The 18,959-nt window shown below is 43.7% G+C and overlaps 1 protein-coding gene across 2 annotated transcripts in view; it reads right to left on the bottom strand.

Annotated features, from left to right (window-relative positions):
• LOC134343816 (polycomb group RING finger protein 3) overlaps positions 1 to 18,959 on the bottom strand; it is a 117,238-nt gene that overhangs the window by 80,384 nt on the left and 17,895 nt on the right. For both annotated transcript variants that reach the window (XM_063042565.1, XM_063042566.1), the window contains exon 2: positions 10,688 to 10,784. In XM_063042565.1, the coding sequence (XP_062898635.1) occupies positions 10,688 to 10,784 (97 nt within the window). The remainder of the gene's footprint in view (positions 1 to 10,687; positions 10,785 to 18,959) is intronic.

Raw genomic sequence — 18,959 nt, 5'->3', positions numbered from 1 at the left:
CGATGGCCGCTGTATATGGTGGTCTGCTTTTTAAACCTTGGCGCGCTACGTCTCGCACCTGCGCAGTGCAGACCCTTCTCCCCGAGCAGTGTTTTAAAAAAAACGACTTTTTCTACCCGATTTCTTCACTCCTTCTCAGCTGCTTGCTTCGACTGAAACAAGAACCGTTGAAAATTTCTCTTTTTAAACCTTGGCGCGCTACGTCACGCACCTGCGCAGTGCAGACCCTTCTCCCCAAGCAGTGTTTAAAAAAAAACGACTTTTTCATAAACGATGTACATCAACAGTTTGGATTATGGAATAGATGGCTTTGTGGCTAAGTTTGCTGATGATACGAATATAGATGGAGGGGCCGGTAGTGCTGAGGAAACAGAGAGTCTGCAGAGAGACTTGGATAGATTGGAAGAATGGGCAAAAAAGTGGCAAATGAAATACAATGTTGGAAAGTGTATGGTTATGCACTTTGGCAGAAGAAATAAACGGGCAGACTATTATTTAAATGGGGAGAGAATTCAAAGTTCTGAGATGCAACGGGACTTGGGAGTCCTCATACAGGATACCCTTAAAAGGTTAACCTCCAGGTTGAGTCAGTGGTGAAGAAGGCGAATGCAATGTTGGCATTCATTTCTAGAGGAATAGAGTATAGGAACAGGGATGTGATGTTGAGGCTCTATAAGGCACTGGTGAGACCTCACTTGGAGTACTGTGGGCAGTTTTGGTCTCCTTATTTAAGAAAGGATGCGCTGATGTTGGAGAGGGTACAGAGAAGATTCACTAGAATGATTCCGGGAATGACAGGGTTAAAATATGAGGAACATTTGTCTGCTCTTGGACTGTATTCCTTGGAGTTTAGAAGAATGAGGGGAGACCTCACAGAAACATTTCGAATGTTGAAAGGCATGGACAGAGTGGATGTGGCAAAGTTGTTTCCCATGATGGGGGAGTCCAGTACGAGAGGGCATGACTTAAGGACTGAAGGGCGCCCATTCAGAACAGAGATGCGAAGAAATTTTTTTAGCCAGAGGGTGGTGAATCTATGGAATTTGCTTGCACGGGTGGCAGTGGAGGCCAAGTCATTGGGTGTATTTAAGGCAGAGATTGATATGTATCTGAGTAGCCAGGGCATCAAAGGTTATGGTGTTAAAGCGGGGGAGTGGGACTAAATGAGAGAATGGATCAGCTCATGATAAAATGGCAGAGCAAACTCAACGGGCTGAATTGCCGACTTCTGCTCCTTTGTCTTATGGTCTTATTGACTTTGCCCTATTTTGTCCTAGAAACACAGAAAAATATACAGCATAATACAGGCCCTTCAGCCCACAAAGCTGTGCTGAGCATGTCCCTACCTTAGAACTACCTGGGCTTTACACATAGCCCTCTATTTTTCTAAGCTCCATTGTAGCCATCCAGGAGTCTCTTAAAAGACCTTATCGTATCCACCACCACCACCACCGCCAGCAGCCCATTCCACGCACTCACCACTCTCTGCGTAAAAAGACTTATCCCTGACATCTCCTGTGTACCTACTTCCAAGCACCTTAAAACTGTGCCCTCTCGTGCTAGCCATTTCAGCCCTGGGGAACAGTCTCTGGCTATTCACACGATCAATGCCTACCATCATCTTATACACCTCTATCAGGTCACCTCTCATCCTCCATCACTCCAAGAAGAAAAGGCCAAGTTCACTCAATCTATTCTCATAAGGCATGCTCCCCAAATCAGGCAACATCCTTGTATATCTCCTCTGCACCCTTTCTGTGGTTTCCACGTCCTTCCTGTAGTGAGGCGACCAGAACTGAGTACAGTACTCCAAGTGGGGTCTGACCAGGGTCCTATATAGTTGCCACATTACCTCTCGGCTCTTAAACTTAATCCCATGATTGATGAAGGCCAATGCACCATATGCCTGCTTAACCACAGAGTCAACCTGCGTAACAGCTTTGAGCGTCCTATGGACTCAGACCCCAAGATCCCTCTGATCCTCCACATTGCCAAGAGTCTTACCGTTAATAATATATTCTGTCATCATATTTGACCTACCAAAATGAACCACTTCACACTTATCTGGGTTGAACTCCATCTGCCACTTCTCAGCCCAGTTTTGCATCCTATCAATATCCCATTGTAATCTCTGACAGCCCTCCACACTATCCACAACACCCCCAACCTTTGTGTCATCAGCAAATTTACTAACCCATCCTGTGTCACCAAGTACTCTATAACCTCATCCTTAACAAGTGACTCTTAACATCTTCCCAACCACTCAGGCTAACTGGTCTATAATTTCCTTTCTGTTGCCTTCCTCCTTTCTTAAAAAGTGGGGTGGCATTTGCAATTTTACAGTCCTCTGGCACCATGCCAGAGTCCAATGATTTTTTGATAGATCATTGCTAATTCTCTAACATTCTCTAACGCTACCTCTTTCAGAACCCTAGGGTGCAGTTCATCTGGTCCAGGTGACTTATGAACCCTTAGGTCTTTCAGCTTTTTGAGCACCTTCTCTCTTGTAACAGTAACTGCACCCACTTCTCTTCCTTCACATAATACTAATGTTGTCCACAGTGGAGACTGATACAAAAAACTCATTTAATTCATCAGCCATCTCCTTGTCCCCCGTTATTATTTCTCCTGCCTTATTTTCTCGTGGTTCTACATCCACTTTTGTCTCGCTTTTAATTTTTACATACTTGAAAAAGCTTTTACTATCCACTTTAATATTGTAGATGAACTGAACACACTGATGAGGGAGAGGGAGAAGCGGAGAGTCCGTCATCATGCCTGACGCTGGCCCCCTAGGCCTGAGTCGACGTAGTAGTAGTAGGTAATATTGTTTGCTAGCTTGCTTTCACATTTCATCTTTTCCCTTCTGATGATTCTTTTCATTGCTTAAAAGTTACCCAATTCTCTCTCCTCCCGTTAATTTTTGCTTTGTTGTATGCCCCCTCGTTTGCTTTTACAATAGGTTTGACTTCCCTTGTCAACCACGGTTGTACTATTTCACTATTTGAGTATTACTTCATTTTTAGAATACATCTATCCTGCACCTTCGTAGATGCTGAGCTCCCCCAGCATTTTGTTTGTGTTGTTTTGCACCTTCCTTATTTTTCCCAGAAACTCAAGCCACTGCTGCTCTGCTGTCATCCCTGCCAGCATCTCCTTCCAATTTACTCTGGCCAACTCCTCTATCATACCACTGTAATTTCCTTTACTCCATTGAAGTACTGGTACGATAGACTTTACTTTCTCCCTATCAAATTTCAAATTGAACACAATCATATTGTGATCACTGGTTCCGAAGTGTTCTTTTACTTTAAGCTCCCTAATCACCTCCGGTTCATTATACAACACCCAATCCAGTACAGCTGATCTCTTCGTTGGCTCAATGACAAACTGCTCTAAAAAGCCATCTTGTAGGCATTCAACAAACTCACTTTCTTGAGATCTATTACCAACTTGATTTTCCCAGTCGACCTCCACGTTAAAATCTCCCATGACCATCACAGCATTCCCCTTTTGACACACCTTTTCTACATTCTGTTGTAATCTGTAGTCCACATCCCAGCTACTGTTGGGAGGCCTGTATATAACTGCATTAGGAACCTTTTACCCTTACAGTTTCTTAACTCAACCCACAAGGATTCAACATCTTCCAATCCTATGTCACATCTTTCTACAGATTTGATGCCATTCTTTACCAGCAGAGCCACACCACCCCCTCTGTCTACCTTCCTGTCCCTCAGATACAATGTGTAACCTTGGACATTCAGCTCCCAACTACAACCATCCTTCAGCCATGATTCAGTGATGCCCACAGCATCATACTTGACAATCTGTAATAGTGCAACAAGATCATCCACCTTATTTCTTATACTCCATGCATTGAGATATAATACTTCAAGAACTGTATTTGCTACCCTTTCTGATTCTGTGTCCCTAATGCACTGATACTCACCCTGCTGGCTACAATTTTGTCCTATCATCTGCCTGCCCTTCCTGACAGTCTGAATGCACGCTAACTTTGCTTCTTTTTTTTTTATCATCTGTCCTATCCTGAGTCCCTTCATTTCGGATCCCACTCCCCCCCCCACGGCCACCAAATTAGCCTAAATCCTCCCCAACAGCTCTAACAAACCTGTCCACGAGAATATTGGTTCCCCTTGGGTTCAGGTGCAACCCGTCACTTTTGAACAGGTCATACCTGCCCCAGAAGAGATCCCAATCATCCAAGAACCCGAAGCCCTGTCCCCTGCACCAGCTTCTCAGCCACACGTTAATTTGATGAATCATCCTGTTTCTACCCTCACTGGCACACGGCACAGGTAGCAATCCAAAAATTATTATCCTGGAGATTCTGCTTCTCAGTTTTCTGCCAAGCTCTCTAAATTCCCTCTTCAGGACCGCAATGCTTTTTCTTCCTACGTCATCGGTACCAATAAGTACCAAGACATCTGGCTGCTCTCCCTGTCTCTCTAAAATGCTGTGCACGTGACCCGAGATGTCCCTGACCCTGGTAACGGGGAAGCAACATACCATTCAGGAGTCCGCTCACATCCACAGAATCTCCTGTTTGTTCCCCTGACTGTTGAGTCCCCCATCACTACTGCTCCCCTCTTCTCCCTCTTTACCTTCTGCAGCACGGACACGTGCTCAGTGCCAGTAACCTGGTTTCCTTGGCATTCCCCTAGTTGGTCATCTCCCACAACAGTATCCAAAGTGGTATACATATTATTGAGGGGAATGGCCCCAGGGGTGCTCTGCGCTAACTGCCTATTCACATTTCCATTTCTCCAGCCACTCGCCTCCTACAACTTAGGGGTGACTACTTCCCAGTAACTCTTTAAGGCTGAGGTTGATAGGTTCTTGATTAATCAGGGTACGAAATGATAGGGGGAGAAGGCAGGAGAATGGGTTTGAAAGGAATAAATTAGCCATGATGTAATAGCAGAGCAAACTCGTTGGCCAAATAGCCTAATTCTATTCCTATATTTATGGTCTCGCCAACACGTCAACACTCCACCACTGGGCTCAGTGTTGGTCCAGCGGCACACCAGAGCTCAGATGTACCATTCATATTTGTAATGCTGCATTCAGCCAAGCATGCACGAACGTCCAAAGGAAACTGAACCATAAACAGCTGATAGCCAGCTTTTCCCTACAGAATTGCCAGCTAGTTCAGTTCAGCCTCTCTGTTTTGGTAAAGGACGATTTCTGGCATGGTTTAAGATGGCACTACTGACGTTGAGCAACAGATTACTAGTAGCTCAGAAGGTAAGAAGTACAACTAAATACTTTATTAATAACACGTTTCCTGTGGTAAACTATCACCACAAACAATGAAGTGGCAAGCGAAGGCAAGGCTGACTCGAGGGTTAGGCCATGCACATGTGATACAAGTTTGGAGCATGGTCTATTCGAGTGAGGTCGAGGCACGGTCAAGACAGGCTGAGCGAATCGGAGCGGAGTCAGTGTGGAGGAGTTTTGGAGCCATCCGCCTAAACTGGCAGCAAGGTTGGATCAATCTAAGTACCGAGCCGATTTGGAAAAGTCAAGACGAGAAAGGCCTTAGGTTGGGTGGCAGGCCACAGGCCCAGAGTGCATTGTTGCTGCAGGACCCAGGTCCTATTGTGAGGGACAACCTGGTGTTTGGATGATTTAAACACAGCCCAGGTTGACTGAAAAGGCAGGGTGCCAGGACCAAAGGCGAGGATCAGGCCCATTCTGCTCGTGCTTCCACAACGCTTACTCCTCTCTCTGTGGCGCTGAGGTCATGAGAGTCCTCCAGCTGCCACGTGCTTCCTGTCAGCCAGCTTTGTGGCTATTTGTCAACCTGCACTGGGACCATGGCCCTCCAAATCCCTACCACCCAGGTACCCATCCAACGTTCTCTTGAATGTTAAAATCAATGTTGTATGCACCACTTGAGCTGTCAGTTCATTTCACACTCTCACAACCCTCTAAGTGAAGAAGATTCCCCTCATGTTCCTCTTAAACTTTTCACTCTTTTACCCCTAACCCATGATCTCCAGATGTAGTTCAAGCCAATCTCATTAGAAAAAGACTGCTTGTATTTACCCTGTTTATACCCCTCATAATTTTTTATACCTCTATCAAGACTCCTCTCAATCTTCTACATCACAAGAAATACCTATTCAATCTTTCCTTAAAACTCAGGTCCTCCAGACCCAGTAAGATCTTTACAAATTTTCTCTGTATTCTTTCAAACTTGTTTACATCTTTCCTGCAGGTTGGTGACCAAAACTACACACAAAACTCCAAAGTAAGCCTCACCATTGTCTTATACAACTTCAACATAACATCCCATCTCCTTTACTCAATACTTTAACTTATAAAGGCCGATATGCCAAAAGCTTTCCTTATGACCCTATCCACCTGTGACACCTCTTTCAATGACTTATGGACCCGTACTCCCAGATCCCTTTGTTCTACCACACTCCCCAGTGCCCTGCTGTTCACTGTGTAAGACCTACTTTGTGTCCTACCAAAGTGCAAAACCTTGCAATTGTCTGCATTAAATTCGACCTGCCATTTTTCAGTCTATTTCCTAGCTGGTCCACATCTCGCTTCAAGCCATGTTAGTCTTCCTCACTGTCCACTATAGCCCAATCTTGGTGTCATCTGCAAATCTGTTGATCCAGTTAATTCAGAGGATTGATGTAGGTGACAAACGACAAAGGACCCAGCGCTGATCCTTGAGGCACTCCACCAGTCATAGGCCTCTAACGAGAGGCAAGCATCTACAACTGCACTCTGGCTTCTCCCACAAGGTCAATGGCTAATCAAATTTACTACCTCATCTTGAATGTCGAGTGATGAACCTGCTTGATCCATCTCCCATGTGGGACCTTGTCAAAGACCGTACTAAAGTTTGTGCAGACAACATCCACTGCTTTGCCTTCATCCACTTTCCTAGTAACTTCCTCAAAAAACTCTTACGATTGCCGAGACACGACTGACCATGCACGAAGCTATGCTGACTATCCTTAATCAGTCTATGTCGATCCAAATAATCATATCAAGTCCCTTAGAAAGCCTTACAATAATTTTCCTACTACGGATCCCAAGCTCACCAGCCCATAATTTTCTAGTTTATTTTTAGAGCCTTTCTTAATTAGCAGAACATCATCGGCTCTCCTCCTATCCTCTGGAACCTCATGTCACTAAGGATAATTTAAATATCTCTGCTAGGGTCGCAGCAATCTCTGCACTTGCTTCCTGCAGGATCTGAGGGAACACCTTGTCAGGCCCTGGGGATTTATCTGTCCTAATTTTCCTCAAGACAGCAAACACCTCCTCCTCTGTACACTGTACAGTGACCATGAAGTTGATGCCACTTTGCCTCATTTATATAAGAGTCTGTATTCCTTTCCTGAGTAAAATACAGATACAAAACATTTATTTAAGATCTCCCCCATCTCTTGGCTCCATGCATGGATTATCATTCTGATCTTCCAGTGGACCAATTTTGTCCCTCGTAATTCTTTTGTTCTTAATATATCTGCAGGATCCCTTAGGATTCTCTTTCAGCTTGGCTGCTAGGGCAACCTCATGTTTTCTTTTCGCCTTCCTGATTTTTTTTTTAAGTGCTCTCTTGCATTTCTTATATTCCATAAGAACCTCAGTTGTTTCTACCTACCTACCCTTGCCATGTACCTCCATTTTTTTCTTAACCAGGACCTCAATACCTCTTGAGAACCAAGGTTCCCTACAGCTGTTAAATTTATCTTATATTCTAACAGGCATACGTAAGCTTCGTACTATCAACATTTCACTTTTGAAGGCCTCCAACTTACCAAGTTCACCTTTAGCAGAAAACAGCCTGTCCCAATCCATACTTGTTGATATTGTGGAATGAAGTTCCTCCACCATGTTGTGATGACTACATCTTTCATAGAGCATGAATCCACAGACAGATGCACACAAACACAGACACACACACACTCACACTGAACACATGTATACACAGACACACACAGAGACACACATACTCAGTCTCACCCAGACACACACACACTCACACAAAGGGAGCTCAAAACATCGTCAATAGATGCTGATATTATGGACTGAAATTCCAGCTCAAGGTACGAATGAAAGGGGGAAATCAGGACAGCCATTCAGAAATGGCCACATATCAGAGAGTAGCTGGTGCAGCAAGTTCAGTCAAGAAGAAAAGTCTCACTAAACTGCAAAACTGCTCGTTCACTTATTTTGTTTAGAGTTACAGCACAAAACAGACGATTTCAGACCACAGAGCTGGGCCACCCTGCAACCCACCAATTTAACCTTATTCTAATCACACAACAATTTACAATGATCAATTAACCTACTAACTGGTCTTTGGACTGTGGGAGAAAACCAGAGCACCTGGAGGAAACCCACGCGCACACGGAAAGGAACGTACAGACCTTCTAACAGAGGATGCTGTAATTAAACTCTGATCTCAGACTCCGACACTAAAAGTGTCGTCCTAATCGCGACACGATCATGGCGCCCCGGTTGTAACAGAGATATTGCAGAAATTAGAATCTTACTTCAATGATTGAACTGGAAAGACCCCAATGACATAAAATTAATCAAAAATCATAGACTCAGGAAATTTACTCAGGAAACTAGCATAGTGTATATGGAAGGAAAGGAAACAAGCAGTAGTGTCATGGACCATATAGAGATTAAAGAGGAGGAGGTGTTTGCTGCCTTACAGCGAATAAAGGTAGATAAATCCCCCGGGCCTGACATGATATTTCCTCGGACCTTCAGATAGACTAGTGTAGAAATTGCAGGTGCCCTGGCAGAAATATTTAAAATGCCCTTAGCCACGGGTATGGTGCTGGAGGGTTGGAGGGTAGCTCATGTTGTTCCGTTGTTTAAAAAAGGCTCCAAAAGTAAACCAGGTAATTACAGGCTGGTGAGCCTGACATCAGTAGTAGGTAAATTATTGGAAGGTGTTCTGAGAGATCGGATTTACAAGTATTTGGACAGCCAAGGGCTGATTAAGGATAGTCAGCATGGCTTTGTGGGTGGTAGATCGTGTTTAACGAATCTTGTAGAGTTCATCGAGGAGGTTACCAAGAAAGTAGATGAAGGAAAGGCTGTGGATGTTGTCTACATGGACTTCAGTAAGGCCTCTGACAAGGTCCAACGTGGGAGGTTAGTTCAGAAGGTTCAGACATTAGGAATCCATGGAGAGGTTATAAACTGGATTAGAAATTGGCTGTGTGGGAGAAGACAGAGAGTGGTAGTGGATGATTGCTTCTCAGACTGGAGGCCTGTGACTCGTGGTGTGCCTCAAGGATCTGTGCTGGGACCATTGTTGTTTCTTGTCTATATCAATGATCTAGATGATAATGTGGTAAATTGGATCAGCAAGTTTCCTGATGACACTAAGACTGGAGGTGTTGTGGACAGTGAGGAAGGCTTTCAAAGCTAGCAGAGGGATCTGGACCAATTGGAAAAATGGGCCAGAAAATGGCAGATGGAATTTAATGCAGACAAGTGTGAGATGTTGCATTTTGGAAGGACAAATCAAGGTAATACATACACAGTAAATGGTAGGGCACTGAGGTGTGCCGAGGAAGAAAGAGATCTGGGAGTTCAGATACACAATTCCCTGAAAGTGGTGTCACAGGTAGACAGGGTTGTAAAGAAAGCTTTTGGCATCCTGGCATTCATAAATCAAAGTACTGCGCATAGGAGTTGGGATGTTATGATGAGGTTGTATAAGACATTGGTGAGGCCAAATTTGGAGTATTGTGTACAGTTCTGGTCACCTAACTATAGGAGGGATATTAGTAAGATTGAAAGAGTGCAGAGAAGATTTACTAGGATGTTGCTGGGTCTTCAGGAGTTGAGTTACAGGGAAAGATTGAACAGGTTAGGACTCTATTCCTTGGAGCATTGAAGAATAAGGGGAGATTTGATGGAGGTTGACAAAATCATGAGGGGTATAGATAGAGTAAATGTGAATAGGCTCTTTCCACTTAGGTTAGGAGAGATAAATACGAGAGGACATGGCTTTAGGGTGAAAGGGGAAAGGTTCAGGGAGATCATTAGGGGGAACTTCTTCACTCAGAGAGTGGTGGGAGTGTGGAACGAGCTGCCATCTAACGTGGTAAATGCGGGCTCACTCTTAAGTTTTAAGAACAAATTGGATAGGTACATGGATGGGAGAGGTCTGGAGGGATATGGACTGGATGCAGGTCAATGCGACTAGCGGAATGAAGTTTCGGCACAGACTGGAAGGGCCGAATGGCCTGTTTTCTGTGCTGTAGTCTTCTATGGTTCCAGACAGATGTTAAAGGCAATTAACAAAGGAAAGCTGAAAACATTCACTTATACTTTCATCACTTATTTAACAGACGACTATTTTATACAATATAATTGTTTGGAAGCATTCAATCCTCAGCACTTCCTGTCTGTTTTCCAGCCTCTGGAACAGGGGAGCGGGGTGGGAGGGATTTGCTCCCAAGTGCAAATACCTCAACCTATATTGAGAAGAGATTCATTGATCATTGTTTTCTGGTAAAAATTGTATACAAACATTCACACATTTTGTGCATATGGAATGATCAAAAAAAGCACAATGCAAAACAAAAATCAAAAAGTCACTTTGCAGTTTTCCTGTTTGCATGGTTAACACTGGAGCAGTTACAGCTGTGTGGTTAACACTCACCCTATGTACTGCAGGGGGTGGCTCTGGTGAATGACAATCCTGCAGGTAGGGCAGGTGTTATTCTCTTCGAGATATTTCACAAGGCAGCTCCTACAAACTGAAACAAACCAACAATTCATCAATATCTCATTGTCTACAATCCACTTTGGCAAGAACAGTCTAGCGAACAGAGTTCCTGACAAAGACAGTGCTTTTTTTTCTCCGAATTAGTAACTAAGGAAGTGCTTGCTTAAGAACAATCAAAAGCCTAACATTAACAAGTAGTATGACCCAGGGGGTAGAAAGGCAGATTGATGTCTGAGTCCTTGGCCACATCAGTACAATTTGCCTGCATTGGGGGAATAAAAGCAGAAGGAAGGATGAACAAATTAACTAACATGGGAAAGCATTCAAGGGGAAGAGTGACAATCAGTGTGGCAATGAAAAGAGCAAGCATAGCAAGACAGACATTCCTTGCGACCAACACTGTTGTCTGTCTATTGCAGGACACCTGCACAGACCTGCGGAAGAAACTGGCAGCTCGGACCAATGATAAAGAAGGGAAGTTCCACTGGGTTCAACCCAATTGTGTTAACATTGAATTCTCTAATTTCTGGTAAACTGTCAAGAAAACCTTTTCTCTCTCCTCTTGATCCATGGACAAGGCATAGCTAACAAAACTAATTCTAATGTCTATTGATATAGTGGCTGAGCGCTGAGGCTTTGAGCTGCTGTGGTTCATACAGATGAGAGAATGAATTCCAGGACTTTGGTTCAGTACCACTGAGATCTACTTCAAGGTTAGAGTGGTGTACAACCAGGACAGGAGTATGTTTAAGTAATGCCTTTGAAATAGAATAGACTACAAGGTGCTGCAAGGCCGTCTGCAGCTGGTGGCCAAGGGTTCTGAAGTTCAGAGTATTGGGTGGTATGATAATCAAGGTGGTTTCTTTAGATGATCAGAATCTTCCAGAATTTAGTCATCTCAGCAAATGGAGAATATTCCACTACACTCCATGCTTAAGAAAGGCTTTGGCGAGTCACCCATTATAAAACACAAGGTCACCGTTCTGATACACCTAGCAGAACGAGGCTTCGGGTTAGTACAATGCCCAGGATATTGGTGGTGGAAGATCATATAGCAGTAATGTTGTTGAACATCAAGAGGTGGTGGCTCAACTCCCTTGGCTTTTCTGATGGTCAACTTTATCAGTCTGAGCTTGAATCCAATACACATCTCATTGTCTGTGTGTACGGGTGCCTTTTTTAACCTAGTTGCACATTTTAACCCAGATCACCTCGCAAATCCAGCCACAATTACAGCAAATTGATAATACACAATAGGTGCAGGAGTAGGCCATTCAGCCCTTCGAGCCAGCACCACCATTCACTGTGATCGTGGGCTGATCATCCACAATCAGTATCCAGTTCCTGCCTTATCCCCATAACCTTTGACTGCACTATCTTTAAGAGCTCTATCCATCTCTTTCTTGATAGCATCCAGAGACTTGGCCTCCACTGCCTTCTGCCTTCACAGATCCACCACTCTCTGGGTGAAAAACTTTTTTCCTCAACTCCGTTCTAAATGGCCTACCCCTTACTCTTAAACTGTGGCCTTTGGTTCTGGACTCACCCATCAGCGGGAACATGCTTCCTGCCTCCAGCGTGTCCAATCCCTTAATAATCTTTTATGTTTCAATCAGATCCCCTCTCATCCTTCTAAATTCCAGTGTATACAAGCCCAGTTGCTCCAATCTTTCAACATATGACAGTCCCACCGTCCCGGGAATTAACCTTGTGAATCTACGCTGCACTCCCTCAATACCAAGAATGTCCTTCCTCAAATTTGGAGACCAGAACAGCACACAATACTCCAGGTGTGGTCTCACCAGGGCCCTGTACAGCTGCAGAAGGACCTCTTTGCTCCTATACTCAATTCCCCTTGTTATGAAGGCCAGCATGCCATTAGCTTTTTTCACTGCCTGCTGTACTTGCATGCTTGCTTTCAGTGACTGAGAAACAAGAACATCTAGATCTCGTTGTGCTTCCCCTTTTCCTAACTTGACTCCATTTAGATAATAATCTGCCTTCCTGTTCTTACCACCAAAGTGGATAACCTCACATTTATCCACACTAAACTGCATCTGCCATGCATCCACCCACTCACCCAGCCTGTCCAAGTCACCCTGCATTCTCATAACATCCTCCTCACATTTCACACTGCCACCCAGCTTTGTGTCATTGGCAAATTTGCTAATGTTACTTTTAATCCCTTCATCTAAATCATTAATGTATATTGTAAACAGCTGCGGTCCCAGCACTGAACCCTGCGGTACCCCACTGGTCACCACCTGCCATTCCAAAAGCAGATGCCAGCACCATGTGATAAAACAGAAACACATTTATCACATGGTGCTGGCATGCAAGGATTCAATCCCCTTGCATGATACAATAGTTTATTCTTGTTCTAATTACTAATGGTCTTAAAGTTATTACAGATGTTTCTGTACTTTAACCATATGCCAAGCAAGTGACCAAGATTGATCAGTTTAATATCATTGAATGGGAACGTATCCTTGTCGAAATCCCCCCCCCCAATCAAGTTCAAGAACAGTTACTACCCCACAACCGATGGTTTCACTTTAAAGACTATCTTGTTATTCCATGCTTGTTCATTTCCTGTTATTTCATACTTGTTATTTATTGCTATTCATTTATATTTACATTTGCAGTTTGTTGTTCATTGATCCTGTTAAAAGTTACTGTTCTATAGATCTGCCAAGTATGCCTGCAGGAAAAAACATCTCAGGGTTGTATGTGGTGACATGTATGTACTCTGATAGTAAATTTTACTTGGAACCTTCTTTTGAACTTTAAAATTGGGACTGTAGTTGACATGATGTTTCTAATTTCAGAATTTATCAGTTTGATGATAATGCTGCAGCAAATATTTCTGGTTCCAATGCCAAGATTAAGAGACCTATCTCAGGCAATAACCACTTCGGGAAATTAGAACATGCTATTCACAATATAGTAATATACCACATCTTTCAGACTGATTTTCATCCCTAAGGACCTAAGAAAAACGTAATTGAAACAGGTCGCACAGCCCCTCGAAGCTATCCTGCCTATCAATAAGATCAGTTAAACTGAGGGAGAGTGACACAACACTGAAAAAGGCTCAGTGACCCAATGCACCGATAACAAAGCATCCATTAACAATCGAATTGAATTCGATTGGGAGAATCTCAGGTGGTGACGAGAGGGCGTACAGCAGTGAGATATGCCAACTAGTAGAGTGGTGCCACAGCAACAACCTGGCACTCAACGTCAGTAAGATAAAAGAGCTGATTGTGGACTTCAGGAAGGGTAAGACAAAGGAGCATATAACAATCCTCACAGAGGGATCAGAAGTGGAGAGAGTGAGCAGCTTCAAGTTCATCGGTGTTAAGATCTCTGAGGATCTAACCTGGACCCAACATATTGATGTAGTTATAAAGAAGGCAAGACAGCGGCTATACTTTATTAGGAGTTTGAAAAGATTTGGCATGTTAACAAATACATTCAAAAAATTCTATAGTTGTACCGTGGAGAACATTCTGACAGGCTGCATCACTGTCTGGTAGGGAGGGGCTGCTGCACAGGACCGAAAGAAGCTGCAGAAGGTTTTAAAACTAGTCAGCTCCATCTTGGGGACTAGCCTACAAAGTACCCAGGGCATCTTCAGGGAGCGGTGTCTCAGAAAGGCAGCGTCCATTATTAAGGACCTCCAGCACCCAGGGCATGCCCTTTTCTCACTGTTACCATCAGGTAGGAGATACAGAAGCCTGAAGGCACACACTCAGCGATTCAGGAACAGCTTCTTCCCCTCTGCCATCCGATTCCTAAATGGACATTGAAGCTTTGGACACTACCTCACTTTTGGAATATACAGTATTTCTGTTAATGCACATTTTTTAACTCTATTCAAAATACATAATTTGATTTACTTGTTTATTATGTTTTATTTTGTGTAATATTACTTTTTTCTCTCTCTCTGCTAGATTATGTATTGCATTGAACTGCTGCTGCTAAATTAACAAATTTAAGGTCACATGCTGGTGATAATAAACCTGATTCTGATTAAATTGAATTGACTTTATTACTTACATCCTTCACATACATGAGTAAAAATGTTTACACAACATCTCCATTTGAAGGTGCTATTTACAGTAATTTGTAATAAATAGAATGTACAACAGGATTGTCAGTACAACATAGAAGCAGAAAGAGGCCCATTTCCCACTGCTGTCTGCAAGGAGTTTGTACATTCTTCTCATAACTACGTTAGTCTCCTCCGGGGGCTCTGCTTTCCTCCAGTAGACGGGTCAGTAGGTTAATTGCTCACATAGGTGTATTTGGATGGCACAGGAAGGGCCTGTAACCACACTGTATCTCTAATTGGTAAATAACTCTTCCGTACTGACTGTGAACCCAATCCACAGAGAACAAAACTGCTCACTTTACTCCAGTCCAATCCACACTTCCTGTTCAAATGCCTTTTAACATGACATTACCAAAGACTCAAACAGATTTCTGCAGCTGTACCATGGAGAGCATTCTGATGAGTTGGATGTTGGCAGCCCCCAGCACATCCTCGGACTGTGTTGGTCATTTACACAAACAATGCATTTCACTGTGTATTTCAATGTTTTGATATACATGTGACAATTAAAGATTTTCTTCGGCAGTTGAACGGGGCACGACTGCGCAAGCGCGTGTAAGTCGGACCTTGAGGCAGCGGGAGTGTTTAAAAGCGAGAAGATTAACGGAGCGGGTGACGTTGTTGCAGGCGACGGAGTAGAGGGAGACAGAGTAGGAAGGCTTTGGCTCATGAGGCCTCGGCGAGCAGAGGCTGAGGACGAGCTTCACTCCGAGCGAGGTAAGGCCGGGTAAGTTCTTTTAATAAATCTAATTACCTTAGGAGTAGGTAATGGAGGCAGCGGTTAGGGCAGTTGAGTGCTCCGTTTGCAGGATGTGGGAAGTCAAGGCAAGCACAAACGTCCCTGATAACTACACCTGCGAAAGGTGCATCCAGCTGCAGCTCCTGACAAACCGAGTTAGGGAACTGGAGCTGGAGCTGGAGCTGGATGAACTTTGGATCATTCGTGAGGCAGAGGCAGAAATAGAGAGGAGTTACAGGGAGATAGACACCCCTAAGAGTCAGGAGACAGGTAGCTGGGTGACTGTCAGGAGAGGGAAGGGGAATAGACAGAATGAGCAGAGCACCCCTGTGGTCGTTCCCACCAATAATAAATATATCATTTTGGATGCTGTTGGTGGGGACGGCCTACCAGGGACAAGTTGTAGTGGTCGCATCTCTGGCACCGACACTGGACCCTCAGCTCAGAAGGGAAGGAGGGAAAAGAGGAAAGCAGTAGTGATAGGGGATTCGATAGTTATGGGGACAGATAAGAGGTTCCGTGGAAGAGATCGAGAATCCCGGATGGGTCTGTTGCCTCCCTGGTGCCAAGGTCCGTGATATCTTGGATGGAGTTCTCAGTATTCTCAAGAAGGAGGGTGAGCAGCCGGATGTCGTGGTCCATTTAGGGACCAACGATGTGGGTAGGGAGAGTGAGGAGGTCCTGAAAGGTGAGTTTAGGGAGTTAGGCGCCAAGTTAAAGGACAGGACCTCCAGAATAGCAATCTCAGGATTGCTACCAGTGCCACGTGCAGGCGGGTTTAGAAATAGTAAGATAGCGCAGATCAACACGTGGCTGAAGACATGGTGCAGGAGGGAGGGCTTCAGATTTATAGATAATTGGGCAGTTTTCCAGGGAAGGTGGGACCTGTTCCGGTGGGATGGTTTACATCTGAACTGGAGAGGGACAAATATTCCTGCAGGTAGGGTTGCTAGAGACGCTCCAGTGGATTTAAACCAAATACAAAGGGGGAGGGGAACCAGAGTGTAGGAACAGATGTAGGGGAGAAGGAAGAAAAAGAAAATCAAGTTGTTTGAACAGTTAGTGATAAACAGAGACTAAAAGGTTGTAAGAGAAGAGGAGTATTGTAAGAAAGGTGGCTGAGCTTACAGCATGGATTGATACCTGGAAGTATGATGTGGTAGCTATTAGTGAAACATGGTTGCAGGAGGGATGTGATTGGCAACTAAGTATTCCTGGATTTCGTTGCTTCAGGTGTGATAGAATCAGAGGAACAAGAGTGGGAGGTGTTGCATTCCTTGTCAGAGAAAATATTACAGCGGTGCTTTGGCAGGATAGATTAGAGGGCTCATCTAGGGAAGCTATTTGGGTGGAAGTGACGAATGGGAAAGGTGTAGTAACACATATAGGGGTGTATTATAGACCACCTATGGGGAGCGAGAAGTGGAGGAGCAAATTTGTAAGGAGATAAGATATTTGTAGTAAGCACAAGGTTGTGATTGCGGGAGATTTTAATTTTCCACGCATAGACTGGGAAGCCCATACTGTAAAAGGGCTGGATGGTTTGGAGTTTGTAAAATGTGTGCAGGATAGTTTTTTGAAGCAATACATAGAGGTACCAACTAGAGAAGGGGCAGTGTTGGATCTCCTGTTAGGGAATGAGACAGGGCAGGTGACGGAGGTATTTGTTGGGGAGCACTTTGGGTCCAGTGATCACAATACAATTAGCTTCAGTGTAATTATGGAGAACGATAGGTCTGGACCCTGGGTTGAGATTTTTGATTGGAGAAAGGCTAACTTTGAGGAGATGCGAAAGAATTTAGGAGTGGATTGGGACAATTTGTTTTATGGGAAGGATGTAATACAGAAATGGAGGGCATTTAAAGGTGAAATTTTGAGGATACAGGATCTTTATGTTCCTGTTAGGTTGAAAGGAAAGGTTAAAAGTTTGAGAGAGCCATGGTTTTCAAGGGATATTGGAAACTTGGTTCGGAAAAAGAGAGATATCTACAATAAATATAGGTAGCATGGAGTAAATAAGGTGCTCGAGGAATATAAAGAATGTAAAAAGAATCTTAAGAAAGTAGTAAAGCTAAAAGAAGATACAAGGTTGCTTTCACAAGTACAGTGAAAATAAATCCAAAAGGTTTCTACAGTTATATTAATAGCAAAAGGATAGTGAGGGATAAAATTGGTCCCTTAGAGAATCAGAGTGGACAGCTATGTGTGGAACCAAGCAATGGGGGAGATTTTGAACAATTTCTTTTCTTCAGTATTCACTAAAGAGAAGGATATTGAATTGTGTAAAGTAAGGGAAACAGGTAGGGAAGTTATGGAAACTGTGATGATTAAAAAAGAGGAAGTACTGGAGCTTTTAAGGAATATAAAAGCGGATAAGTCTCCAGGTCCTACAGGATATTCCCTAGGACCTTGAGGGAAGTTAGTGTGGAAATAGCAGGGGCTCTGACAGAAACATTTCAAATGTCATTACAAACAGGGATGGTGCTGGAGGATTGGCGTATTGCTCATGTTGTTCCATTGTTTAAAAAGGGTTCCAAGAGTAAACCTAGCAATTATCGGCCTGTGAGTTTGACGACAGTGGTGGGTAAATTCATGGGAAGTATTCTTAGATATGGTATATATAATTATCTAGAGAGACAGGGTCTGATTAGGAACAGTCAACATGGATTTGTGCGTGGAAGGTCATGTTTGACAAATCTTACTGAATTTTTTGAAGAGGTTACTAGGAAAGTTGACGAGGGTAAAGCAGTGAATGTTGTTTATATGGACTTCAGTTAGGCCTTTGACAAGGTTCCACACAGAAGGTTAGTTAGGAAGATTCAATCGTTAGGTATTAATATTGAAGTAGCGAAATGGATTCAGCAGTGGCTGGATGGGAGTCGCCAGAGAGTAGTGGTGGATAACTGTTTGTCAGATTGGAAGCCGGTGACGAGTGGTGTGCCTCAGGGATCTGTATTGGGTCCAATGTTGCTTGTCATATGCATTAATGATCTGGATGATGGGGTGGTAAATTGGATTAGTAAGTATGCAGATCATACTAAGATAGGTGGCGTTGTGGATAACGAAGAAGGTTTACAAAGCTTGCAGAGAGGTTTAGGCCAGTTAGAAGAGTGGGCTGAAAGATGGCAGATGGGGTTTAATGCTGATAAATGTGAGGTGCTACGTTTTGGTAGGACTAATCAAAATAGGACATACATGGTAAATGGTAGGGCATTGAAGAATGCAGTAGAACAGAGGGATCTAGAAATAATGGTGCGTAATTCTCTGAAGGTGGAATCTCATGTGGATAGGGTGGTGAAGAAAGCTTTTGGTATGCTGGCCTTTATTAATCAGAGCATTGAGTATAGGAG

The sequence above is a fragment of the Mobula hypostoma genome, chromosome 3, assembly GCF_963921235.1.
Source record: "Mobula hypostoma chromosome 3, sMobHyp1.1, whole genome shotgun sequence".
NCBI lineage: Eukaryota > Metazoa > Chordata > Chondrichthyes > Myliobatiformes > Myliobatidae > Mobula > Mobula hypostoma.
Note: the sequence above shows the minus strand (reverse complement) of the source record. Positions and strands in the feature narration are given on the sequence as shown.